This window comes from Chiroxiphia lanceolata, chromosome 11, assembly GCF_009829145.1.
Source record: "Chiroxiphia lanceolata isolate bChiLan1 chromosome 11, bChiLan1.pri, whole genome shotgun sequence".
Classification (NCBI taxonomy): Eukaryota; Metazoa; Chordata; class Aves; order Passeriformes; family Pipridae; genus Chiroxiphia; species Chiroxiphia lanceolata.
The window spans coordinates 19,236,678-19,264,437 of NC_045647.1; the positions used below are offsets into that span (position 1 = coordinate 19,236,678).

The 27,760-nt window shown below is 44.7% G+C and overlaps 1 protein-coding gene and 1 long non-coding RNA gene across 4 annotated transcripts in view; both read left to right on the plus strand.

Annotated features, from left to right (window-relative positions):
• Positions 1–367: 367 nt before the first annotated feature.
• On the plus strand, positions 368–6,044 carry LOC116792443. The gene is made up of 2 exons (XR_004359126.1): positions 368–3,015; positions 3,319–6,044. It is a non-coding gene; the product is annotated as an uncharacterized LOC116792443 (long non-coding RNA).
• A 1,638-nt stretch (positions 6,045–7,682) lies between these two features.
• The window catches only part of FGD3 (FYVE, RhoGEF and PH domain containing 3), a 109,178-nt gene continuing 89,100 nt past the window's right edge, over positions 7,683–27,760 (plus strand). The window contains exon 1 of one of the 3 annotated variants that reach the window (XM_032699350.1): positions 7,683–7,884. In XM_032699350.1, coding sequence (XP_032555241.1) covers positions 7,749–7,884 — 136 coding nt within the window. In that variant the 5' untranslated portion in view covers positions 7,683–7,748. The remainder of the gene's footprint in view (positions 7,885–27,760) is intronic. The other 2 variants (XM_032699344.1, XR_004359125.1) reach the window with 2 other exon arrangements.

Below are 27,760 nucleotides of genomic sequence, written 5' to 3' on the forward strand. Positions count from 1 at the left end.
GTCTGATGAGAAGCAGCTGAGGGAGCTGGGAGGGCTCAGCCTGGAGAAAAGGAGGCTCAGGGGGGACCTTCTCACTCTGCACAACTCCCTGACAGGAGGGGGGAGCTGGGGGGGGTCGGGCTCTGCTCCCAGGGAACAAGAGACAGGATGAGAGGAAACAGCCTCAAGTTGCACCAGGGGAGGTTTAGATTGGATATCAGGGAGAATTTCTTCACTGAGAGGGTGGTCAGGCACTGTCACAGCTGCTCAGGGCAATGGTGGAGTCACCATCCCTGGAGGGATTTAAAAGACATGTAGATGTGGCACCTGGGGACGTGATTTAGTGGTTGGCTTGGCAGTGCTGGGGAATGGTTGGACTTGATGATCTTTGAAGTCTTTTCCAACCTTAGCAATTCTGTGATTCTGTAATATTTCTTCTAATTACTATCTGAGTCAATCTAAACACAGCTATGAACGTCCACACACCTGAATGTCCATATCAAGTGTAAGCAAATGCATCTGACCAGCCTCAGGTTAGGGTGCTTTTGAACGTTTTTTAAACTAAATTAGTTTCTGTGTTGTTACATTCAGGAGCTAAGTTTGGTGCCTACAGAATGCTATGTTCACAAAAACAGGCTGCAGGGTTTGTGTAAATACAGACTCCTGGAGCTCCTGACACAAAATACAAACCCTCTCCTGTCGAGCTGCTCATACTGGGCAATGTAAGACTGGCTGAAGAAGTGTGAAGAAAATCCATCCACACGGGCTTCAAGAGACAGGAGTGCCCACCAAATCTGTGAATGTCTTACATTACTGGCTGTGGTTTTTATACTTAGTGCCCAAGCAAATCAAGACATGAATTTTGGAGAGACGAGTTAAAATCTGTCCTAGCAGATTAGTTTATGAAGCATGGCTGGAGAATCTGACCAGCATGGAGGTGTCTATTGATCCTATTCTTTACAAGTCTGGCCACCACTGAAGGTCAGAACTGCTTTTTGTTCTACACGACACTTGTGCTGAAAGCACCAAATTTCCAGCTTAAGATCCCTCGTGCTCTTTAATTACCCAACTGCTCAGTGTCTGGAGCAGCTCCCTTCGGAAGTCAGCTCTAGGAAAGAAGGATTGACTGTGGTCTGCGAGAAGGGAGGAGACTCCATAACGGGGGATAAAAAACGCTAAGAAACGTAAAAGGGGTGTGGCCGTTCCGCCTGGACACGCGATGCCATCGCCTGCAGCTCCGTGTGATCGGGGAGCAGTTCTGGCAGGCGACACGAGGTGGCAGCGCCATCCACACATCCCGCACATGGGACCCTCGGCTGCTGCGGGGAAAGTGGGAGCTGGGAGTGGAGCAAAGCTGGCCACGCTAAAAGATTTTGACTTTTGTCTCAAGAATTCTTCCCTCCCACTCGCTCCTTTTCTCCTCTGTTCAGCTCTGCCGTGGTTCCCCGCGGCTTTGCACAGCTCACCTTGGATGTATTTCTTGCTCTTCCAACAAGTTGCTGGCTTGGCATCTCGTGAATATGAAGCTTTATGAATGGAATTTTATAGGAGCTGTCATGCTTTGGCTCTCTTTCCTGTCATTCCCGTCACTCTTTGGGATCTCACACTGTATTTGGGAGTCAGAGAACCAGGGATCTGCTCTTGCTTTGCAACTGAACGGGATGGGAGAGGTACATTGGGCTGAGCTGCTTCCCATTAAGGAGCAATGGTGAATTCCTGTGTCTCTGTTCTGCTTCTTGGTCCTTCCTTGCTGTTTCTGTTCTATCTCGTTTCAACACACATTTTGGGACAGGTGCACCTGTCAGCTCAGAGCACTGCCGTGCGTGGAACCATTTGGAGATAGGATAGCTTTGCTCATGGAATGTTATGTGCTTTGCTGCCTTGGTTTTGGTTGTGTCCTACTCATTATGCCTTCCATGGCCATTTTCTTACTCACAAATCTCTTTTTAACCTCTTTTCAATGACTGCAGGAAAACCTAGTCTCTGTTCACAACATGATCAACCAGTCTTGAAAAGCTCTGAACAAACATGTGTCTGGCTGGTTGCTCTCTGCTGCACTGGACCTGAGCTCATGGGGTACCTTTCTGGTTACTTATCAGTCTTCACAAAAAACAAGTAATGCCACAGAGGCTTTTACCATCAGGTGAAAAACCTTCCCCAGAGCCAAACACCCTGGGCTCTGTGATAGGACTGGATGAAAACCTAGACTTCAGTGGGGAGCACTGAGGTATGGAGGCAAGAAAAAGTGGATGGAACTTTGCTGCTGAGTCCTGGTAAGCTGCAGATGTGGGTGAAAACTGGCCATGTTTGAAGGGAATTCGAGAAGCACACAGAAAGGACTGATGTGGTTTGCACTACCACTGCCACCTTTTGCTTCTTCAATGATTCAGTCTTCACAGAGGTGGAGTCTTCCTCTCCTCTGCAGAAGGGATTTGCACACAAACGTGTTCTGTTCCTTCCTGGACGCTGCTGGAGAAAAGTCTGAGATTGGTTGTTCGCTTATTATTAATAATAAAAATGGGAAGAAAAACAAAGCTGAACAAATTAAATGGACCAAATTCTACGTACTAAAACGAAAAGCCTGGTTTCATTAGTTTAGGAAGTTTTGTGGCCTAGTGCTAATGTAGAAACTACAGTAATTAATCCCAGTAAAATTAATCCCTGGTAAAACTGGAGTAATTTCTCCATAGGAGATGGACCTGCTACATTAGACATAGTAAGTAATTCTATTATTTAATCAACAATTAAAGGCTAATAGTGCTCCAGGAAGGACTTGATTTCTCTCAGAGATTTAAATTCCACCAGAAACTCCACTCTTGGATCTGCAGTTCAACTGTATGTTTTTCCTCATGAGGAAAGTCATGTGGTAGAACAGTTGCTGTATTTAAGCCTCACAAATGGATTCCTAGTTAAGGCCACACTACTTAAAGGCTGCCTTTGCTCATTACAGTGACAACTAAGAAAATACAGGTATGAAGACAAACAGATGGTCTAACAACTCCTGTCTGTTAAGTACACCCAAAATGCCTGCACAAGGTAAAATTTAAATCTATTATATAATTTGGTAGATAAATACCTAAAAATAACAGTGCTTCAGCTAAAAAGCCACTCACAGATTCTGACTTGGAGGAAGTTCAGGGTTTATATAAGTGCATGTATATATGTATATACACAGAAATATATATGTAGGGGCTGGAACTAGGTGATCTGTAAGGTCCCTTCCAACCCAAACCATTCTGTGATTCTGTGATTCTGTTTTTAAAGGACATGTTTGTGTTCTGGGTGATTTAGTAACAGATTACAAAAATATTGTACTAACCGTTTTGTTTTGTTTTTCAGAGTAAAGCAGTTTTACTAAATATTTTGGCTTCAGCTGATTTGCAGAGTCATCCCTAAGTCACGGAATAATTACATAACTCATGGAATGCATGTAGAATAAAATTAACACAAAAAAAAATAGATGAGAACTCCTTTATCAGAATTCAAAATGAGTCAGTGTTTGTTTCTGAACCCAGATTAACAGTGATAGGGTGATAAAAATCAAGTGCTGTGATTCCTTCTTGCTATTTAAAAGCTATGCCTTATGTCTGCCAGACCACTGTGGCGTGTCTTAAAAGTGAGCATTTCTGGAGTACATTTCTAATCTAATGGTGCCCAGAAAAAACAGTATTTTCTTCTCCTGTTTGACAGAGATTTGGTTTTAATACCTCTGTGATCAAAGCAGCAATCTGACAGGATCTCAGTTTGGCTGATTTCAGGTCACTGCAAACCTTAGGTAAAATCTACAATGCCCTTCAGGTTATTTAATTTGTGAAAAGACTTAACTCTAATCCTGCTCAATGCTAAGGGCACTTTGGTACCTCTGTGCTTTTGCTTTTGAATAATGGGGTTTATGCTCCTGAAAGACATAGACTGTGAAGCACATAACCCTGGATGCATCTGTGCCATATCTGATGATCCAATTCATAAAGCACATCTTGTTTTTGAGGGTAGTGTGAAAGTCAGTGTTGCTTGGAAGTGTTTAACTGAATGGTGACAAGCTACAGCTCCTCATTTACTGTCTAAAGTGATACAGAATAAATGAGGAACGGGGGAGTTGAAAGGACCTTCTGGGTCACTGAGTTCACCCCCAGTTCTGCAGATGAATGTGCACGTCTGACAAGCCTGCAGCTTTCAGTAACCTAAAAATATCAATGCAAAGCCACAGTAAACAGACCCTAATCTGTGCACAGAGGTTCCTGTAACACCGCTGTGCTCTGTCCTGAGTCCAGTCTGCAGCCAGCACACAGACAGACACTCACTGAGAGGTGAGGACCCTGCTGGCAGCCACACACGTTGGCTGTTAGTGGTCAGCAACACCTCCTCACCCTCATCATCCCCTCTGGTGAGTGTGGACAGTCACACATGAAGTGCAGCTTTTCTGGTCGACAAATGAGGAATCCCTGAATAATGCAGGGAACCATCCTCATTTCACCCCAGAGACAGCAGACAGGGAATGGATCCACTGCCCCTGGAGCTTGTTGTTTGTCAGTCGATGGCAGCAGGAGAACTGTTTGCCCCAGCCCAGCACTGAAAAGATGAAGAATGGCTCTGGTGCCCCCCTTGAGGACATTTTCAGTTGTGAAGATCAGACTCTGGAAACAGGTGACCCACTCTGATCACTCACGACCTGTTGTATGAATCTAATTCTGCCTTCAGAGAGGCACAATAACAATTCTGAGCTATATTACCTTAATAAGATCTGCATCAATTTAAATGAAAAGAACCTGTTAAACCAGTATATAAAGCATACCAGTGAAATTAGAAAGTCCAGGACTGGAAATGTCTATTGTTAAAGAGAATTAACATGAATATTTAAGTTCAACTCCTTTATGAAGTGGGGCTAAAATACAGACTATTCCACTCTGCTATAAAAATCACATGCCAGGGCATACAAGCTGCCACAGGATGTGTGTCCCAAATGGAGAACTGCTTTACTCCTATCTGCAGTTCCTTATTTCTATCTGTCTGTTGTTCTGTGCTTTTTTTTCTGTTGGATTCCTGGTTGCTCTGGTAACTGGTGTTCGTGAATATGCAGTAAATTTGCTTTTGCCTAAGGTATAATTAAAAAAGCCGTCATACCCTACCCCAGTAGGGTTTTGGCTTAAAAATATTTTTTTCTGACCTTTTTTTTTTTCAAATTTAAAGTGAAAGCAACAGAATCAGCTTCAGTGCTGCCATAAATTTAATTTTTTTTATTGCAATTGCTGGTTTGATCTCTTTGTAAATGAGAAAGAAAGCAGTGCTGCTTTCTCTGCAAGTGCAAAAGGCTCAGTTTCAAATTCATGGGAACGATATTGCATCAATACTTAAAAGTCATGTCACAGTAATCTTCAAATCTTCATCTCCACGTGAAAAGTAGTGCCTTCAGGAAGGGGAAAAAAAAAAGCTCTGATCAAAATTCCAAGAGTTATAAATAAGGACTCTGTACACAAAGGAACTTTGTGTTTGCAGTGGAGTGTCATATGATGGCAAAAGCACATGAGGGTCACCCTGAGAATTACATCATCCGGAAGGAAACACAACATGCATCTCTCCTACGTGAAAAGCGTGTCAGACAGACCCCATGGGTTTGCAAAGCCTTGGCTCTTTGGTCTCCAATGTCTCATTAAATCCAGAAGAGGTTATTTTTACCCTCACTGGATTTATCTTTCCTGGACATGCAATGGTAATCCTTATTGAACTGCAAAGCCTACCACGAAGGAGAATCACTTTGTGTTGAGACAGCTATTCTTGTACAAGAATTTTAATGTGATATGACAGGCAACTTTTTTTCTTTTGGGAGAGAAAGAGTATTTCTATGAACTTTGCTAACTGCTCACACTGCATTTACTGGCCCTTTTCTCCCTTGCACACATGTGCATTGCTGGTCAAAAGCAATGGCAATTTAAGCACCTTGCTTAAACTGTAAACTGTCTCCTGAATTACTTAAGCGATTCTGGTCAGAGATACAAATTCAATACTGCACATACCCAGACTGTAGATGTTGAGAGCACCTACAATGAAAAATGCTCTAATTCTCTAGGGAAAAAAACCCAACCCAAAACCCAAATCAAACCAAAATGCTGGCTAGGGTGGGGAAAGAACTGGGCAGGAAATAAATAGATAACTTCAAAGGACACTGGTTATTTGGTGTTCTGGTGATATATTAAACACATTTAAATGCTTAAAATAAAGTTTACCTCCGCTTTGCAGTTAATAGCGTGGACCTTGTTTTCATGAGAGCAAAGAACATGGGTAATTTTCAACGACTTGTAAGTTTGTTTCTGCTGAACTCCCATTATACCTGATAAGGTGCAGCAGTGGTTGGTGAGCTCGGATCTGCTCTGCTCAAAGTGCCATAGAGAAAACCTGCCTCGTTGCATTAAAGAACAGGACTAATCTCAGGGAGCCATAACCATTTTGTACAGCAGTAAATATCTAAAATCATTAGCTGCATATTAACAGGTAGGATTTCCAGAGTAACAAGAAACTCAGATTGGTTCATTACTGTAAAATCTGCTTTCTTACGCTAGTTGAACGAGACCCTATCCACAGAGTTACCCTGGAATTATCCTGGAATAATTAGTCCAAGGAAATTAATTTTATGACTGCCATTATAAAACTATTTTTCTCTTACACCACGCTATTGAAGTACTCAAATGTGTATTTCCATAGTGGTGCCTACATCAATGCTGGATATTTCAGGGGGGAAGTAAGGAGCAATGACCAACTTCTGGGTAATAGAAAATAGACTAAAGCTCAACGTACATAACTTCTCATTGTACTGCTTTGCATTTTTTTCCTGGAGGTAAATGCCTTTGTGAAGACCATTTTACATGACTTTGTGCTTTCAGAGATGGACTGATAGGTGCTTTTAAGCTTAATATATTTAGCTTTTTTTTCTCAAGCTGGAGATCTTAACTCTCACAAATGCTCTCCTTTAAAGATGTGCCTCACCTGAGGACGCGGGGCTTTACCTGGCTGCAGAAGGAGCAGTTCAGCAGCGCCGTGAAGGAGGCATCACCCTCCAGCTCAGCCGCTCCCTGTCCAGGCACACGGCAGCGAGTCGGGCGCCCCCGGTCTTCAAGAAGACCTTGTTTCAAAAAGAAAGACCTTGTTGCTTGGGATGGTTCTGGCAAGCAGGAAAGAGGCTGGTTGCCTGAGGGGGAGCAAACAACAGGGTTTGGTCCCCCCTCAGACAAAATTCGTGTCTGAATTGCTCTCTGACACGAACGCGGAGGGCAGGAGGTCGGTCAGGGCAGGCACCCGCCGCCCCGGCTCTCAGCCGGGCTCCCCCCGAGCCCCACCGGCCGCACTGTGGAGCTTTTGGCTCCCAGGGCAGCAGCTGGCGCGGAGCCTGCAGCCCTTCCGTTTCCCTTTCTGCCGCCCGTGACGTGATTTCGAGGTTCGCCCTCCTCTTTCTCGCCCGAGGGACCCCACGATCCCCGTCCCCGCGGCACGGGAGCGGCCTCGCTGTGGGGAGCGCGGCGTGGGGAGCGCGGCGGAGCCCCCGCCCGGCCCGGGACCGCTGCGGCTCCTCGCAGCGCTGCTTCCCCGGGGCAGGGAGGGGTGTCCTCCCCCTCCTCTCGGCCCCCACCCCGCACGAGGGGCGGGCGAGGGCGACCCTTCGCCGCCGCCGGCAGCAGCACCTGGTCCCGCGGCCTCCTGCGCCGGGCCGGGCCGGGGGCTCCTCCCGCCTCCGCCGCCTTCGGGGGCGCCGCGTCCCGCTGGCGGCGCCTCATGGCGCGATGCAGCTGCAGTGGGAGGGAGAGGAAACCCACCCCCCTCGCCCGGCGGCCGCCTTTGTAAGCGCCCGGCCCAGCTCGGCGCGTAGCGGCTCGGGGAGCGCCGGAGCGCGGCGGCGGGACCAGATGGAGCCGGAGGGTAAGGGCGGCCGCGGTTCCGAGCGAGCCCCGCGTTCGCCCGTCCGCCAAGTTCTCCGCTGGGCGGAGGCGGTGGCGGCCGCGGGGAGCCGGGCCGGGAGCGGGGCGGGGCGGGCGAGGGTCCCGGCGGAGTGCGGGGGCTCTGCGGGGCTCCCGGTGTGCGGGGCCCCCCCCGCCGCCTCCCCTCGCTGCGGCACCGGGGCCCCGCTCCGGCCGTGCCCTGCGCGGGGAGCCCCGCGGTGCGGGGGGAGCGGGGCAGCCGGCACCGACCCGCGGCACCGCGCGCAACTTTCTTTCTTCCTTCCTTCCTTCCTTCCTTCATTGTTTTTTTCTTTAATTTTTCAAAAATTTTTTTTCGTTCCATGCCCCCCCCCCCGAGCGTTCTGAGACGAACCCCGTGCCCAGCGGGGCCGCCCCGCCCTCCCCCGGCTCGCCCCGCTCCGCTCCCGCACCCCCGGTGGGTGTCCCGCGTCCCTGCGCCCCTGACAATGCCCAGGGACTCCGCGTTTCACTAAAACACAGCACCGAGCTGTGTAAAAAATATGGTTCTAGTTATCCTAAAGCCACATAAAGCCATTTTCTCCTAAACGCTTCTTTTGGTAAGACTGGCTATTAACTGCATAGATTAAATTTATTTCCTTGCCAGTCCATATTTAGGCGCTTATGAAATGCGGGTTTTTTTCTTTTCTCCCCCCCTCTTCTTTTTAAATACCTTTTGGAACTGTTAGTTTTCGTAATGTAAACCATTTCTAGCTGCAAATTGGAAACCTCTGGGCCATAATGGTCTGTTGCATTTAGCTGGCTGTCTCTGTAAGCCCTGCATTCTCCTGGGAAAAAAAATAGAAAGAAAGGGGAAAAAAAGGCCCTAAAAAACCTTATGAGATTCATGTTTAGAAAATTGGCCACATGCAACGTAGCTGTTTTTTAAACCTCGGTACCTAAGTCACATTTTCCATTCCAAATATTAAGGGTGGTTAAACTATGTTAAAGGGATATACTCTACCTTAGTTCCCTTGCAAGCTGTAGGGAATTTTAACACAAAGGAAAATGGCTCTGCAATATAAAAGAATCTTGCAGTGCCTGATACGCAGCAGCACCAAGGAGTAGAAGAGACTATTGGCAATTGTTAATGACCAGAATTGGTTTTGTTGTCCAAGCAGAGAGGTGTGCAGAATGGAAATGGGTTACGTGTGGTGACCAGTACATTGATTATAGTATTCTTGTATTCTTTATAAAAAGTTTATTTTTCATGGAAAGCTAGTTTTCACAATGGTAGGAGGATGTTTTATAAACTCATCCCCTGTGTTTATAAAATCATGCCCTGAAATAAGCAAGCTGGGTTGTTCCTGATTTATCTCATTTGTGACCCAGTTCTTTCTATTGTATGTCTTCTTACCTTAGTAAAGCTGGAAAAAAGATAATGAGTTTGAGTTTGAAGGAACTCCTTCTTTTGAAGAAATAAGTTCTTGTGTTTAAAAAGTGGAAGTTCTCTGCCCTGTTTCTTGGTTAGTTAAAGTTTGGATCAACCCAGGAAGGGGTTATGGTGAGCTGCTGAGGTTCCCTGTCTCCCATGGATCCAGGAGTATTCAGACAATCTGACTTCTGGCACCTCCCAAACTCCTTGGGTACCGATCTTCCATATGTTGAGTTTGGAGGCTGGTCCTCCTACATGGATAGGAGCCTGCAGTAGCTGGAATGCCTGTGTTAGCAGCCTCCCTCCCTGTCAGTGAAGGAGCCAGGGTTCTCAGGTTAGTTGGTGGGATACATATCCCACTGCATGTGTGCCTTTGTGATTTTGTTGACTGTGGCTGATGCTCTTCAGGGAGTGTTATTTCAGTTTTCAGAGTCAGGGCACTCAGAGTGAGGTGATCTAAGGAAAGCCTGTAGAGCTTCTTTGTGGCTTTGATCAGATGTGCTGGAGTTGCTGTTGGCCAGTCCCCTTTGGTGCAGCTTCTTGCACTTAAATGTATGTCGAAGGCTCTTGCTGGAAGTGAAGCTAGGGCTTTCTCTTTCCAGAGGAGCGCTGCCTCTTTCCCAGTGTGCAGATGCAAGGCCTGTCAGGTATCTTCCACAGAGGCAGGGAAGCCTGGGGAGTTGATACCAGGTTCCTTAAGGAGATCCAGTGTGGTGGTGTGATGCCACAGAAATACTGACCTCCAGAATTCTTGTGGGTGTCCCCCGAACTCCAGACGTTAGCTGAGGTGATAATGTGTGAGGAGGCCGGGACTTCAGAGTGTATTTGATCTTGGAATGTCTCAGAGATGCAAGAGAGGATGTTATATTCAAACGAGTAAAAATGGTGGAATCAGAGTGGTGATGATCCTCATGGCTTTTTGTGTGGGATGAACTTGTGTAGCGTGATCCCGAACAAGGAGGACTATCTTAGGTCAGTAGTGGTGGAAGTGGGTTTTTGAAACCCTGGGACACTAGACTTGGGAATTAAGAATCCCAGGTGATGATTTTTCACTCATGCATTGTTTGCACTGCAGTGTTCTCAAGGCAGGCTTTGTGGCTGGGTTTTCCAAAGCATCCCAATGGTTTTATACTCCAAGCTCCCCATGTTTGGTTTTGGGAAGGCCTTGTTCTCAAACAAGCTTTGTGAGATGGAGTGCTGTGGGCATGTATTTCTTAGTGCTTTTCAATAAAAAATGGACAGCTAACTTCTGTAGGAGGTTTTGAGAACAGCCTTGTCTTCCCATGTGGCTGTAAGCTCAAAGAACACTTAATGTTCCTCACTGACACTTGTCCTTGCTGACCCAGCTCAATAATAATAGACGTATTTTTCCAAATCATACCTTTTTTATTTTTTCAGAGATCTTGCTAAGATTGTTGGGGATCAGTAATATTGGTGCAAATGATCCTGCTTTGGTCAGTGAGTGTGACCCAGTGGTTTGTGTGAGAACTGAAAGGGCAGGGAGTGTAAATGCAGCAGTGATGTGATAAATGCTTTGATTCCTCTCTGAATGTACACCCGTTTCTACTGAAGCTGTAAACTTTGTGAAATGCTTTTGAGTAAGATTAATTTTCTTCTTTAAGATGTTTTGTAAACTAATTTAAATTTTTATTTTAAAATTTAAATTTTTCATTTACTGAAAGCTCAGTTTGAAACTAAAAGAGGTGACTGGTAAAGCCTAACTAATAAGTACTTCTAGCTCCCAGGATACAGATACTGTGTTAGAGATTGGAGCTATTAATTATGTAGATGTTAACTTGTCTGAGTGAACAGTGGCACATTAAAAGCAGTAATAACTACTGTGGTATCCGTTTGTGTCAGCATTATCAAATTTTAATGTGAAATTTAATGTTTAACTTGAGAGACCTCCTGTGACTTGCAATTCTTACATAATGATGAATATTGATACTGTTTTGAAAATACGTCTCTTGATCCAAACTCTGTGAACTGGTTGAAAGTTCCTTTTAAGTGAAAAAATAACTTCATATATTTTTCAGATACAGGAATAGAAAATATGAGGAAAGCCTGAGCTAAGGTGGACTAAGGCCCGAGTGAGAGAGAGGGAAAATAGGAGGGGAGTATTGTTGAAGTTCTTTCCATGAGGTGGCAGCTCTCTGCTGTGTGCCCACCACCAGCTCTCAGGTCTCATTTTCTTGTCCTCTGCCAGCCCCTTTGCAGTCCCCACTGAGCCTGGCTCCCCTGAGCACAGGACCCCGAACCTCTGCTGTGAAAATCCATGTGAAATTGGAAAGAGATGTCTGCAGCTCAGCGTTGTGCTCTCTGGAGTATTTGGGAGGCAGTCAGTCACAGCGTGGAACTCTGGCTGGTTTGGAGTTATGAGTGGTGAAATTTGAGAAGCCTTTGTTGGTGGAACAATAGTGGAGGTACACTGGAAAGTGCTTCCAGGGGAACTTTGTGCCCCTCCCTCTCCTCTCCCCGCTCCCAGCCAGCTCCTAAAAGCAACGTTTAGTATAACTAGATTTGCATTTTACACTTAAAATTTTATGGGTCTTTGTGTTTCATCTCCCAGTTCGTGGCTGTTCCCTGTGTCTGTGCTGACTGTTGTTGGGAGTTGCTGGGTGTTTGTTTTGTTGCTGGGTGCCAGGCAGGTGCTGTGCCAGCCCACGGAGAGATGTGCTGGTGCCTGGTGTTCTCTCCCTGGTGCTGCATGGAGCCTGATGTTCATCTCCACTCCCTTGGTGGTCCACCTCTTGCTTTTTCTGGCAGTAGTCACCATGTGTGAGAAACACCCAGGTCTGCAGTCCTGCCCTGGCTTCTCAGGGTTAACTTTATTTAACTTTTATTTACAGTGCAAAGCCTCTGTGGTCCCTGACCGCTACCTCTCAAAGTGCTGTCCTCCCAGCTTGTTCTGCTGGTTGTCACTGGTTTTCATTGCTGTTTTTGCCTTTTTGAGAAGTGCAGTTGAATTTCAGAGTTTATTGGTATTACCTGCTTCCTTGTTTTCTGAGTTGCACTTTTCTTGTTAAGACCCTGGTGTCGGACAGAAAGCCATTTAAGTGCTGTGGGAAGGTGAAGTGGAGAATTGAGGTGGAAGGGTGGGGAGAGGAGGTTGTTGACTTAGCATAACCTCAGCCATCACATGCAGGACTCCCTGCAGGGTCCTTAGGGGGCTCAGCAAAGTGATTTTATCAATTCCTCACCCCGAGTTGCTCCATTAACAGAGGGCCAAAATTCCTACCTTGGAGCCAGGCTGTTTGAATAACCCTTCAGATATGGGCAGGATACTTTTCTCCCTCAGTCATTCTTCTCTCCCTCTTAGCATGATTAGTGTTATGGTTATGAACTCCTAAAACTCATGGCTCTTTGGCAGTCAACCATCAGCATAAAAAAGTTGCAGAAGTGCTAAAATGGGTTTTTTCTCCTGTGCTAAAGCAGTTGGTACTGCCTGAATGATGTGATGTGTGTTGGTGGTGGGTTAGAGAGAGAGGCTGGTCAGAATGACCAGTGTGGGTCCCACTCTGTACTCATGTTGGGCTCCAACAGCCTGGAGAAGGAGGTTTTGTGAAGAAATATGTGAAGTGTTACCAACTTCAGTGTCTTAAATGCTGGTGATTTTTGAGAGAGCTCAGTGTTACTAAAAGCAAGAATAACAATTTCTAAGTTTTTTAATTGCATAGGCCTCTACAGTATGTTTAAATGTGTTGGAAGTGTTGATTGCAGTTTTGAAGGTGCTCCTGAGGTTGGGTCAGAAGCAGTCACTGGGCACTGAATAGAGTCATGGTCTTCAAATCTGTTGTTAGTCATAGTAAAAAGCATCTTTTGGGATGACAGAATCTTTTAGGTATTAACAGAGACAGAGCAGAGCAGTGAGCATTGCTGTGAGAGGTGAGGAGCTGTGAATCACTGTAGGTCCTCATGCATTTCACCATGGCCATGAGTAATTACATCCCTGAAATTGTATCTTAAAGTGCTGAAGCATCCCCTTTGGAAAGATAGTTCTAGTTCTTTATTTCTTCAGAGGCTGATTTGATGCTGCTTCTTAGACATTCTTCTGTTTAATGGATATTCAAGGAGAGAGCATTTTTATGCCGGACTATCGAGTGAATCAATTACGTGTTATATTTGTCATTTTTCTCTCTTCAGGCATTTTGAATAATCTCTTGCTGGACTGTACAGAGCCACTGCACTAAGAATAGCTACCTTTACTCTTAATTTCTGATGTGCATCGAGCTGGTTAATTAATGTGAGTGGCTAAAACACTAACACAGGGTCCAAAGTTGACACTGGTTAGATGTCAGCCCAACCTTGATCCTTGGGGCAGAGCGTGTGGGTCCAGCATATGCATGTATCTTACACATCTGTACATGGCATCCTGGCAATCTGGATGGAGATTTTTGGAGGATAACAACCTCCATATTAAAGAATCTAATTTCTAAAAGTCCAAGCAACTCAGTAGTCCCAGTATTTTTTTGGAAGGCAGGGCACCGTCTAGATATCGCTTGGATGTCAGAGGTTTCTCCTGTTTATTTTAGACTTCTGAAAAGCAGGCAGGTGTCTGACTATAATGAAGGAATTTAACACTGGGCTCTAGTTTTCTTAAACTCTTGGCCTCTTTTTATTCTTTCTTTTTGAGCTTGCAGGCTCTGAGCAGAAATTCTCTCTTGGTAACTTAACCCTGAGCAAATATTTACATTCATGAGATTCTTGCTACTTCAGCAATCATTTTGGACCTTGAGGTTGGAACAGGGTAAAAGTTACTGTACCAAACACTGGGGATGGGCAAGGAGCTGGGAAAGGAAGACCAAAGAAGCCTCCAAATATGGGCTTACCATGTTTGGTAGGAATCACCTGTTCAGTGTGATTATCACCCCACAGCCACTGCTGTATTCCAGGATGAGATGTACAGAGATACTGTGTTTTTCCTGCCACTGACCCTATGCATCTTGTGATTTGAATTTCACCCGCGGCTTCAAAGTGCTGAATAAAAACGTTTGTGTAAAAACTGAAGTGAACAAAGTAGTAGAAGGGAAGACTGAGATAGAAAACAAGGGAAAAGTAGTGAATACAATGCAAAAAACCTGACAGAGGCATAGGAAAAGATTTTGAAGAAGGAGGGTTTATTAAAAGTTGACATTTGTAAGAAATTTGAAATTTGTAAAAGAGGAAACCTGTACAAAACACTTGTGGAGATTAAACTGAGATTACAGAAGAAGTAAGGGAAAGGTTCTCCAGGGTAATGAGCAGGGATATAAATAAGGTAAGGAAGGAGTGATCTCCCTGCAAACCAATGGACGAAAATACCACCAGATCTCAACTTCCCGTGGGTTTGGTTTTTTCCTTGGATTTTGCTGTTACAATCCAGCAGCATGCCCTGTGCTGGCTGCACTCTTTCTGGGAAAGACAGGATGCCAGTGAACTCTCTTCCCACACCTTTTGGGGCAGAAATAGGCAGGTTTCTCACGGCAGCTCTCGGCAGAGGCCGTGGACACTGATGGAGCTTCCTCTCCCCAGCCCACCTGTGCTGCATGTTTGGAGATATGTTTGGAGCCCCAGGATTTGGTGGTGGTCTGGCCCCTGGGCTGACCACTGCAGCTCCGTGGTGCTGCCAGTGAGCTGCCAGGAGCGCTGGGAGTGAGCGCCCGCGTAGGAGAGCTGAGCGCATAACCCAGTGCAAACTGGGCATTGCATTCCCTCTTGCATTTGACAGAAGAAGGGATTGTGCCCCCACAGGCAGAGTTGGGGTGTTGGTTGACATGGCTGCACTGGAGCTGTGGCTGAACCTACAAAAAAGGTGATTAAGGTCCAGCCCCCAGGCCATAGCAATGCACAGCTGTGTGTTGGAACTCTTAAGGGTTTGCGTTGAAGTAGAGTATATGGGGGTTTCTATTTAATTTTTTCTCCCCTTTTTTTCTCTCTGTTCGTTGAATATCTGCAAAGCCCTGGTCTGGGGGTGGATGAAGTTTGTCCAGAGGAAAATCTCAGCCATTCCAATTTCCTGTTGGAGCCAGGTGTGCCACCTCTGTGCATCGCTCCCACTGGCTGCTGGAGTTATTCACACGAAGTGAAGCTTCCCATGGAGGAACAAACAGTGCTGCCTGCTGAGCTTTTCTAGGTCTGCTTTATTAATTGCAATTGGAATTCTTACAGGCTGTTTCTTGGCTGTAAAAATCCAGAGCCAAATAGCAAAGGTGGGGGGAGCAGTCCCCCCATGGTTATTATTATGCAGTTGAGAAATAAATTTCTTAAAACTTTTTTTCATCTGTAGCAAATACATGTCTTGCCCTGCCATTCTTAGTTTACTGATGGGGGTGCAGATGTTCACAGTTAGGGGAGAGTAAGATTTCCTCAAAATAGTAAAATTTAAAAAAAAAATCCTGTTTCATCCAAAGTGTCTGGAGGTTTTGGAATTGGGTCTGTGACTGGAGTTATGGCTGCTTGATTTTGATGGCTGTGCATTCAAGAAAAGCATCTGTTCTGCATTCCAAGAAGCAACTTTTTTATTTACTTGAAAGGATACTCTGGGTTTTTTTGGTATTTCCCAGACCATACAAGTCCCAAAAGTTATTTTAAAAACTGCTAATCCTCTTCTTAGGACAAAGAAACTGCCCAAGCGAATTTTGAGGGTAGGGAGCTGTTGTGTTACTCATCCATCTAGTCCGGGGCTCTGGCCACAGATAGTGAAAACCTTTGCAGCAAATGGTTATGGAATAGCTGGCACCAAGAGGTGGGTTTATTATTTCTCTTCTTCCCCTGCACCCAATTGTTTACAAATTGGATTGTGTCTTAAAGCAGGAGAGTTCATCAGCCCACAGAACTCATGACCTCCATGGAAACAGAAGTTTTCTTATGGCTGGTAACAGATTCAGGGTTGTTAGTACATATTATTAAAAAAAATAAATTTCTAGTTGTTCAGAAACTGTGTACAGAGTGGTGCCACTGTTTTACTTGTATGTTTGAAGTGATAAAACATATTATGATAATACACCTCGGGGGGATGTTCCACCCCACTGCTCTGTGCCCGGGCAGAGTGTTGCATTTTGGATTTGAGCTGATCCTCCCAGAGCTGTGAGGAATTTGCAGGTGAGTTTTGTTGCTCCCTTTGCTCTCCTCCCTCCTTGTTGGAATAGGTTACAAGCAGAACCAGTATTGAGAATAGAGTGGAATCTCACTGAATGATTTTTGATCATTCAAAGCAGAGCCTCCAAAGGGTGGAGCTTTGTTCTCTGATTGATGGAGGGTCAGAAACCCAGGAGCAGGAGGTGGTGCCTGTAATTTGGGAGTTTGGTCAAACACTCTTAAACCTTGAGAGCACAGGTTTTGAACTTGTGTCATGGGTTTACTTGTTCTAAAAAAAAAACAAGGGGGAATTGTTCTTTTTTTTTTCTTTCACCTGGATTGTTTTAAAAGAAAGATGTTGAACGGGGGAGGGTGGTTTGCCTTGAGTGATTGACCCACACAAAAGAACTAACCAGCAGATCTACATTCTAAGCTGATGGCCCTCCAAAGACTGTGGGGAGGGCTGTTATTTTTTCTTTCTCCACACTTCCTCCATTGGAGCCTCTTAATTTCGGATTTACAGTTGCTTAGAGGGAGGAGTTTGGTCTGCCTCATAACTCATCCTCCTTAGCAAAACACTTCAGTCTCATTAAAATGAGACAACTTGGGTGTTTGATTTCTTCTGCATCTGCTTTTGCACCTCCCTTGCTTAGGTTTCCCAACCGAAAAGGTATTGGCTGCTGAGAGAGATTCCAAACTGGCCAAACACGTTAGATTATCCTGTCTCCTGTTTCCAGCTTCACTGGATGAACATCAAACTCCTTTTGAGTCCTGGTCACCTGTTTGTCCCACTGCAGGGTGACTGAGGAACCCTCATGTACTCTCTTTATGGCTCAGCATCAACCTACCACTTACTTTTTCCCTTTCTCACTGTCCTTGGTCTCTCCTGTCTTCCAGTTTTGTGAAACTTCCAGGATATTACTGATGACATCTCTTTCCAAGATGTGTTTCTGCTGTGATACCTGCTTGGCTGACAATCTGTAATAAAAGTTAATGAACCCTGGGTTACTGCAGCTCCAGCTGAACTTAGCCTTGATCTTGAGATCCTTCTGGGGACCAGATTGCAAAAATGCACATTTGTGCTTTCAGGCCTCTGAAACTTTTATGTTTCAAATTCAAACCCTTGAGACTTAGATAGGTGGTGTGTGTGGAGTTATCATAACTCTGTAACTGTGCTGCTGTTTCCCTGATTTTTTTAAATTTAATTTAATGTAATGCCCCTGAAATTTATGTTCCTTTATCTTGCGATGGAAGAAGTGATCTTCTGTATTAAAACAGACTTTTGAGCCTGTAGGCTCTGGGTGTAGCTTGCAGAATTCTGTGTGTGGTGCTATGATAAATAACAAAATCCATCATTGTTGTCATTCCTTAGAACATCCCTGCAGCCCACAGGTGGTCCCACTGGCACCTACTGAGGAGGTGCTTGGCACTAAAGACTGAATATTTTTTTTTATTTCACTGTGTAGTGGGGAAAAAAAGATGAGGCTTCATTTAATATCTGTTTGATTAATAAATCAAATATTGATCTATTGAAATGCATTAAATGTGTACAAATGTTGTGTGCCTTATTTTCTAAAAATACATCAAAATCATCATTTGCACCGCAGGCCTTAGAATACTTTTTTTGTGGAATATAATTGTTTTTCCTTTTTAAAACGTTGGTTAGGCTTTTCAAGTGGAACTCAGTTATAAAAGGGAAGCAGTTCAAATGTGGTTCTGTAACTTCTGTTTCGATTTGTTTATTTAAGACTTGAAAATCAAGTGGTGATTTTAAGGTTTTCTTAAGTTGATGCTGGTGACTGCAGTGGTGTGCCCTTGCTGAAAAGGCTTTAAAATCCAAATCCTTATTTTTCAGTCTACTTTAGTGATGATGACTGCCATTTATTTCACTTAGAGTACGCAGAATGCTCTGGTTTTAGTTTTTCAGGAACTTTCCCTGCACTCAGCTGGCCTATTCAAAATGCTACGTAGAGTCTTCATTTCAGCTTTCTGGTATTGATTAAACTGTAGTGTCCAATTTTTTTTCTCCTCCTTTTGAAATACATCTCACCACTGCAAGATTTGAGCCAGTTTGTTTAAACAAAAAAAAAACAAACAAAAAAACAAAAAAACCCACAAAAACTGGAAGCCTGCACTTTTTCTACATTGTTATTTTTACATTTATTTAATGCCAGTCGTGATAAAGGCTGATTTATGTAGGATTTGTAGCATAGCTCAGCTGTGGATTTCTACAGCAGCTTACAGATAGCTTTGAAGTGTTTATAGAAGTTAGAGAATGGCAGCATTTGGTGCTGTTCCTCGGCTGAAATATGCAGCATATTCAGTAAAGATACTGCCATCTCTGGTCTCTTATTTGGAGTTGATTTAGGTGGGCCAGCATTGCTGCTCTCTCATCAGGTCCACTTATTCCATCTCTTCTCTGTGTAGTCCAAATACAAGGGCTAAATTCGAGTTAAATGCCTTTTCAGGTTTTGGTGACCACCGATATTAAATCTAACACGGTTTTTGGTTTGGGTTTTGCCCTGTAGGTTTGGATTTTTTTTTTTTAAGTGAATTGCTTTTTGAGAGAAATCAAGAGTATGACTTCCTTCCTTCCAGCCTGTTTTTCAGTGCAACAGTTGTATTCTAAATATTTGGTCCAGACTGGCAGATCCACGCTCCATCAGGCAGACTAACTGTTCCAGAAGGTTAATGCAAGCACAGTTTCTTCCTTAACTTCTGTTGCACTGACCATGTAGAAAAAAACTATTGGTGTTTAAATAGTTTCCCTTTGCTACTCTCCAAATTAGGAGCACTCCCAGAGCTCTTTCCTGCTAAGCCAACTTGCAGGTAAGTCAGCACCTGCATCTTTGGGACTGGCTTTGTAAACTAGGCTGAGATCTGGCCAGGGTGGCTGAGGGTCTGCTGCCTTTGTTACAAGTACTGTTTTGGGGGTGAATGTTTTGCTTTTTTTTTTTTTTGGGTGTGTTTGGTTTTTAAGAAGACCTTCCAAAGTAACATATGTGTTGTATACACACTGGAATAGCTTCATCCCAGAGGAGGCAAACAGCAGATCCTTGGCAGCATGAGCTCAGCTTTAGTTTGCGTTACATATTGGTGGATCCTTGGATGGATTTTCCAGTAGTTCAGTTGGGCTAACCCACTATTAAAAGTGGTCTTGCAATGTTTGTAAGCTTGGGTGCACCATAGTTTTATGCCATGTAGGCAGGGTTATTGTAAAGTGACATTTTTTCTGTTCTTTGTATACTCATGCTTAGTTCTGTGGTGTCGTGGGCTGGACAATTGCCCAATTTAAGGTGCCCACTGAAACACTGCAGCACTAAGCAGACCCAGTATTGCAGAAGACAAAATACCTATCAGTGGCTTGTAAGGGAAAAACCACTCTTCTGAGTCCATTGGGGTTCAGTATATTCCTTTGCACTTAGATCCAGCTTTGTAAGAAAATAGATATTTATTTTATTTTCCTCAGATTTAGGTCATAAGTATGCTCAGAGATCTGAAAAAAATGTAAAGTTTTTACAAATCATGTAATTAGCGTTCTCTCCTCCAAATTCAAATGTTGGGTAATCCACAGATTATTTTAAAAGTGTTTGAGGGTGCAGGTTGTAAAGTAATCTTAGTTTGAGATTTGGAGTGCCTAACAGTTAAGGACTGTCTTCAGTATCTCAATATTTTTAGGAAAAAGCCCAGACTATAACAAATCGGTTTTCTATTATTGTTTCCACACTCTATAATTACAGGCTTGATAGGAGATTTAATCTTTAGACAGCATGAAAGATTTTGATCCATAAGAGCAGGAAACAACAGGGAAAAATATTTATTGCCTATTACACCCGTCTGTTCCAAAGCGAAAATAAAAGTAGGAACGAAGCTTTTTAAATTTTTTTCCCTTCATTTTCTCCTTTGTTAGATGGGGATGTGTTCATTACAGTGGAAGTTGGTTGAAGAGGTTCCTTTAGTGGTTCAGCTTGTGAAGAATATGGGTCCATCTAGAAAGACTAGGTTTCTTTCAGTTTGGGAGATGAGGAAAAATTGCAGCAGTCAAAGGTAACTGTCTTTCTTGTGGCGAATATAAGATGTTTTATGATCAGTGACTCACGTGGTTACATGAGAAGGGCAGTGGGAAAAGTGGGATACTGGATGCTGAAAAGTGGGGGAATTTGGGTTCTGCCAAAGAAAGGGGCTTTGCAGTGGTCCTGTTCTGTGGGGAATGGTCTAAACTGTTCTAAGCTGTTCGGGGGGTCCTGCAGGAACTCACAGTGGTGACATGGGTTGTCTTGGCATCTTATAATGGCTGATCAAGTCTAAGAGAAGAAAAACATTCTCTGCAGTTTCTGCAGCTGCTCACCAGTACTCCACTGATGTTGCAGGAAACTCCTAATTGTTAATATTGTCAGGAATGCTTCCCCTGCCCCCTTCCAGCATTGCAAGCCTGAGTTAATACTGTGCTGGCAGCCAGCAGTCTTGGCACCAACACTAAAGGCCAAACTAGAAAGATGTATGTTTAAGGAATCTGTAAGATGTATGTCAGGAGAAGATGCCTTTAGCTGGGAGCTGGTGCCACGGTGGAGCTACAGCTTTTTGTACTGAATAAACTGGCATTTGACTGAGTCCTCAGAAGACCACAGATCTCCTCCACTGGAAAAAGTGGGTGTTGTAGGAAACTCTAGATACAGCCCTGCTAATTCTTGTAAATCTCTCAGCTTCTTTCCATGCCCCTAAACACAGGGTTTGCAATCCCTAATGGGGGATGAGGACACCACATTGAAGTGGCTTTCCTTGGCACTGTGGGAAGACATTCCTTTGCCTTGAGCCATAACCCTGCAGTTCGTAGGGGAGGGCTCCTCTTATCGTATATGCAGAGTTTGGAGCTTTTTATCCTTCTAGGACTAATAGCAAGACCATCTCTTTCTTCACTTTGGAGCACCAGGGGTAAATCCATGGGTATTCATTTACTCATGGTGTACTGATGGTATGCCCAGTGGTACACTGATTTTTTTTAATTTTTTTTTTTTGACAACTGTTTTAACCTCTTTAGTTACTTAAATTATTTTTAGATTTCACCCAAAACAACTAGGCATGGAACTAGGAGGTTACTGGGAGGTAAGGTGCTGCTCTGTTGTTTTGGCTTTCTCTGCAGTTAAGCAGACCACCTTTTGCACTTGGTTGCTTGGCAGTTTTTAATCAGGAGAATCAGAAACTTGTCCTGTTTCAAGTACTGACTTTCACTGTATAATTGAAGCAACTGAACCTTTAGATGTCAGTATACAGTGCTTGCACTTTAATTGTGACTGTGAATCAGCTACCTCGGAACTGAGCTTTGAGGTAATGCTGTTCTGGTCTTTGTCAGCTCAGTTGGACCTCTGATCTACTGAAGCTTTTTGTATACCTCAAGTGGGGCAGTTGAGAACTTTATTTGGAGCCTGTAAAAAAGAGGATTAGCTTATCTGAACTGACTGGAAAACCCCGCTGGACTTGGGAAGTTCAGCTTTAGGGCTGTGACTTGGGATGCAGAGGCGAGCAGTCCCTTACACACCTTTTTTCCAGTGGGTGCTGCCTGCTGGAAATCCCGGCTGAGAAGCTTGTTCTCACCTCTTCCTGGATAGCCTGGACTTCGTGGTTGCCTTCTCTCTTGTGTCAGGTTTGAGGGGAGACTGGATTTGGCTTGTAAGGGAGGAGTATAAACAGTTCTCGGCATAATTTTGTTTGTGATTCAGGAGTGGGAAGCAGTTCTAGTTGGTATTGTCCTGGTTAGGATGTATCCTTAGTTTTAATGTTTAGCAGTAGGTTTTGCTTAGCGAAAACATTTACTTGGAGGTTAAAAATACCAAAGAAAGGAGAAATAGCTTATGTTGGCTTTGTCTACATCAACAATAACTGCAGCCTATAGAAGTGGATCTATGGAAGGAAGGTGGTGCTGAGGACCACCATCTGCCCAGGGTGTGTGTCTGAAGGGCTTTCACATGAGGTCAGCTCTAGGAAGGCACTGCAGACCACATGCCTGTCAGCTGCTGTTGTGAGCTTGATGCACTCCCTCAATGCCTCTCCTCACTGCATTTCCTCTGAAGGGAGCACAGGTCATGCTTCAAGACTGTGCTGAGCTACAAACCAAAACCCAATAGCGTGAGGCGAGTTGGGACACAGCTTTATAAGAGCTCTCTGGTCAGAGCTAACACGGGGATGGTGACACAGCCACTGTCAGCCCCTGGAAAGCCTGCTCAGTGGGCTTGGACAGCCTCTTGGTAGGGCCGTGCCCCAGGGCTCAAACTGAGTCTTGGCCACTCTTCTCTGCCCACACCTTTGATCTCACACAGGAAAGACAGCAAATTGATTCTGTATCTTTAAGGGGTACTTTGCTCATCAAGTTGCCTTTGGATTAATGACAGAGTTGGTGGACTCTGACTTCATAACCCAGAACGGCTCAGTCTGACTGACACAGAGCAGCCACGGGGCCCGGTGTGTGACCGCCTGCATGGGCTGAGCACCATCCTGCTTAGCCCTCAGGGCAGGATAGGGGGCACTCCTCTGGGAGCACAGGCTGCAGTGGGAGGATCTGCACCATCTGCCCCAGCTGTGGCTGATGCCTCCTCACGGAGGGAGCTTTGAAGGGACAGGATGTGGTGTGGACCTCAGGCTGCAGGCAGTGCCTGGACCCCTCCTCCTCGGGCAGGGATGGGCAGCAGAGCTGCCTGCAAAGAGTGTGTCCAGGTGGAGAATGACCTGCAGCAGGTGGCTGAGCTGAAGGAGGCTCTGAGGAGGTAGTGTAACACTAGGGAGGCCGAGGAGGAGTTCAGCAGCTGCTTCCAAGTGCAGTTTTCAGTGGACACGCAGCTCTCAGCCAAACAGGCAAAATCTGCCCCCCGCACAGAACGCACCAGGGCAATAATGCAGAAGGATGGCAGCTTCAACAGCAAGGACCTGCAGGAGGAAGAGCCTTCCCCCAGAGCCTGAGAGGCCCTTGCAGAACCACTTTACCACTCTGCAGACTGGAGAGGAAAGACCCATCCATCAGGAGAGATGCGGAGCTGAGCGAGGCAGTCCTGTCTACTCCCCATGTCACTGACTGTTAGTCTCTGCTGGTGTTCCAGCACCACTGACATAGCCAGGAGCAGTCTGAGGAGCATCAAGTAGGATTGCAGAGCCCTGGGAGTGGTGGTAGGGGACTCTGAAGCACAGGTAGCTTTTTCATCATTCCTCCCAGTCAAAGGCAAGAGGTTTGAAAGGACCATTTGAATCTGGCGATTCAACAAATGGTCATGGGGCTGGTTCCCTTCCAGCCAGGGGTTCAGCTGCTTAGACCATGGGCCTTGCTTTGGAAACCTGGTCTGCTGGGGGCAGGTGGGGTCCAGCTGTCAGGGAAGGGAAAGAGCATCTTTGCTCATAGTCTTGCCAAGGTGGTGAAAAGAGCTTTGAACTAAGGCAGAGAACGTCAATCCATCCCGCTTCTGCTGCTTTGATGCCAGTACCAGCAAGAGAAGCCCAGAGCCTGCAGAGGGATCACAAGTCAGAAGGAGAGCACCTGAAGGACAGCACAAAGGAATTGCAGCCACTCCAGCCAGTACATTGACTTCACTGGGGCCCAGTTTAAATTCCTCTATGCAAATGAACACAGCATGGGGAATAAACAAGAGGTGTGAAAAGCGTGCACACACCTGCAGGTCTGTGACCTTACTGGCTGGGGCACCTCTGCTCTGGAGACAGGCTGAGACAGTTGGGGTTGTTCAGCCTGGAGAAGAGAAGATTCCGGGGAGACCTCAGAGCCCCTTCCAGGGCCTAAAGGGGCTCCAAGAGAGCTGGAGAGGGACTTTGGACAAGGGCCTGGAGGGACAGAACAAGGGGGAATGGCTTCCCACTGCCAGAGGGCAGGAATAGATGGGATATTGGGAAGGAATTCTTGGCTGTGAAGGTGGTGAGGCCCTGGCACAGGTTGCTCAGAGAAGCTGTGGCTGCCCCATCCCTGCGAGTGTTCAAGGCCAGGCTGGACAAGGCTTGGAGCAACCTGGGCTGGTGGAAGGTCTCGCTGTCCCCGTTGGGAACATCTCACTGAAATGGGATGATCTGTGAGGTCCCTTCCAGCCAAAACCACTCTAGGACCTTAGCAAACAGAGCCATGCTGTGGGGCTGAGCTGCCTTCTCTGGCAATTGGCTTTTGCTGTGGTTTCAAACAGCTGAAACTCACTTTAGTGCCACCAGTGGCCATGACCCTTCACAATAAGGGATGAAATCACTTGACAGGCCAGGAAGATGCTGATGATTTTTCCACTTTGTAAGTTGATTAACACTCTTCTTCCTAAAAAACTGGAGTGTTTCCCAAAGGTATGTGCCCCGTGGTTTACTTATTAAGATTGCTAAATAATGTATTTCAAAATTAATGTCTTTAAAGGAATACATTTTTGGAGGGGGAGTTACTTTTAGAATTGAAGCATTAAAACTGATAGAAATCAATCTTCTTCTTGTGATCCTGGCAAAGTCTTCTCTTTTATTTATTTAATTTTTATTTTCTCTGCAGCTTTGTTAGGAGTTTGTTGTAACCTGTCTTCTTGGCTCAGTCTCTTACTTCTCTTTAGTGATAAGAAAAGAGATGTTTGTTCTTTAAAATCATGATGTCAGAGCTGATTAATGTTGGTTGAGAGAGGAGCCTGGGATGTGTGCTGCAAACGCACAGTAAGAAATAGGAAGTTTGGTTTCTAGTTAAACATTTGCTCTTTTATTTAAAGCTTTGTTGTGTTTTTACTGGCCTTGATTAAGGCATCTGATTATTTTATTATTTATCATTTTCTTCATCAGGGAAAACAGCTTGACATGTCACCCAGGATGACTGTTTTCCTTTAAAGCTTCAGTTCCAGATTCAGGAAGTTACTTATGGATCTCAGATTAAATTAACAAAAAAAAGATAAAAATTGACTGAGGGTTTTTGATGTCTTTGCTGGGGACATACAGCTTTTTAGTAGCTTTAATAATGCTTTCTTGTAGCTTTTGGACAGAAAGTCATAAAAAGCTTGTGTTTCCCAAATTTCAGTGAGGTAAATCCATCAAATCCCTGGATGTGTTATGAGATGAGAGTCTTATGGCTGATCCTCTTCTAAACACCTGCGTCTGAAAGAGGTTTGTGCTTCTATTGTTTGCATCTCTGAGGCTGTAGGTAAATATTGTCTCTACTTAGTTTGTTTATTTCTTCTTCCCAAGTGAAATTTGCTCTGAGAGGTTCTTTGGTGCAGTTCTCTGTCAATCCACCAGATGACACTTGATGCTTAAGGATAAAAAGATGAGTGGTCCTGCATAAAAAAAATAAATCTGTATTCTGGTGTTGATTTAGAAAAAAATTCAGAACATCTTGTTTCCAAAATGTTTTCATATTGTACTTGTAAAATTGAAGGGGCATGAATGGGAAATGTTTATATCCTCTACTTGGGCTTTTCGCATGTCCCATAAGCAAAAACTAAATGAGGGAAGACTTTTTTTCTAAAGGCTTTGAACAAAACTGTGCAACAGGTTAAATCACAGTCATTCTCACAACTCTGATGAATTGTTGTTAGAAATGATGCTCCCCATCCCTGGAAGTGTCCAAGGCCAGGTTGGACGGGGCTTGGAGCAATCTGGTCTAGTGGAAGGTGTCCCTGCCCGTGACAGAGGGTTGGAACAAGATGAGCTTCGAGGTCCCGTCCATGATTCTGTATTGCTATTGAATGAGAGGTTATGGTGAGAGCAGAGACCTCTCAGAAGGGTGTGTTCTTACCCTGTTAAATTCCCCAGAAGGGGTGTGGTTTTGTGATCCATTTGTGTGGTGGAGCCCTGGTGCCTTCGCAGGTTTTACCACAATATTGACTGCAATTACAAATACGTAAATGGTTTGGACACAGATTTGTCAAAGCAAAGTGTTTTCTTGAACACACCCCCATCCATGGTGGAAAGCCAAGTGAAGGTGATTCTGTTTTGTCTCAGTGTGGAGCTGAACTCCCTGTACAGCCGTGGTGTGATAAGGTAGAGGGTTAATATTCAGTGTTAGCACACATCTTCTGTGTGTGTTTTGGTGAGTAGAGGAGACAAAAGAGCCAGAAATGTTTGCTGTAGCAATATTTCTTAAGGCAGTAAAATAATATGTTGCAAAGGTGATATTTTTATTAACCTGGACTCAGGCCATCAGATACCAAACTTGGAGTGAGCACCAGGAGGCTCACGAGCGATGAGAGAAATGGGGCTCAGATGGTGGAGGCACAGACCTCCTCAGTTCTGTGCCTGTACCTGGACCCACCTCTGTGCACCTGCACCAGCTTCTCACTGCTGTTCATCCTAAGAAGCAACTCCTAATTAGAGAGCAGGAACTAGAGATAGGTCGTGTTTAGCTGTTCTAGTTCAAACTGTGTGGTATTTAGGAGGTTTATAGATGTGTGAAAAGGGTTGGTGGCTGGTTTGTGAGTAAAAGACATAATTTTATGTGAAATAATCCACCTCCTGATAAATAACTTAATTTGTTGCAGCTTTTGCTCTCTTCATGTCTTTTTCTTTACTCTCTTCTGAGCCTATAGCTAAAGTACTGTGTTTTTTGAATGTTTGGGAAATACCAAAACGTGGCACCTGACGTAATTCCCCAAAACTCAGCGTGCAAGGTGCAGGCAAGGGGGGGGTGGCAGCACCCATGGAGGTCTCTGCAGACCCACCAGGCACTCAGTGCTGTGTCTTGCTCTTTGAAATGACCTTTTCTGATGAGCAGTAAAGTCTGAAGAAACTAGACTGTTATGGGAAAATTTTGAAATCTCAAATTCAATGCTGGCATTTTTGCTTGTTTTATTTTTAGTAGAAATTGTTAAAAACCCACAACCTGATAAATCTAGTTTACTGTGTCTATTGTAATGCAATATAACCTACTACTCTGGGTGACAAGTAATATGCAAAAAAATCTGCAGAACAGGAATAAAGGGGAGTGATATTTCTTGCCTGGGAATCATCTGCTTAGAGATGTGTGTGTGTATCTCACAGATCTATAATGATATAATGAGAGAGTTCCCCTGATAAAACACTGACATGATCAGCCAGTGACATTGTAGTTTATTTGTTGGCAAGTCCACCTGTGTTTCAAATCTGTCTTAACATTGGGAAAACTGTGGATGGGTCAAGATGTGCTACAAGAGAGACTGTCAGGGTACCTTCCTTTAGATGAGAGGTGGGCAGTCCTAAAGGCAGCATGGAAAGCTGTTAAACATCTGGAGGAACATTAAACTTTGTGTTTGGAAGACTAACAAAATGGAAATCAATAACTGGTACCTTTAGAGTTTAAAATCTGAGCTTCCCTTTGTCTTTTATCTTGTGCCCAGACTAGAAACACATCCTGACCTCTCTTTCACTTAGCCCATGTCTCACACCTGGGTGATACATTAAAAGAGAGGAATTCTACATCTGATGGCACAAA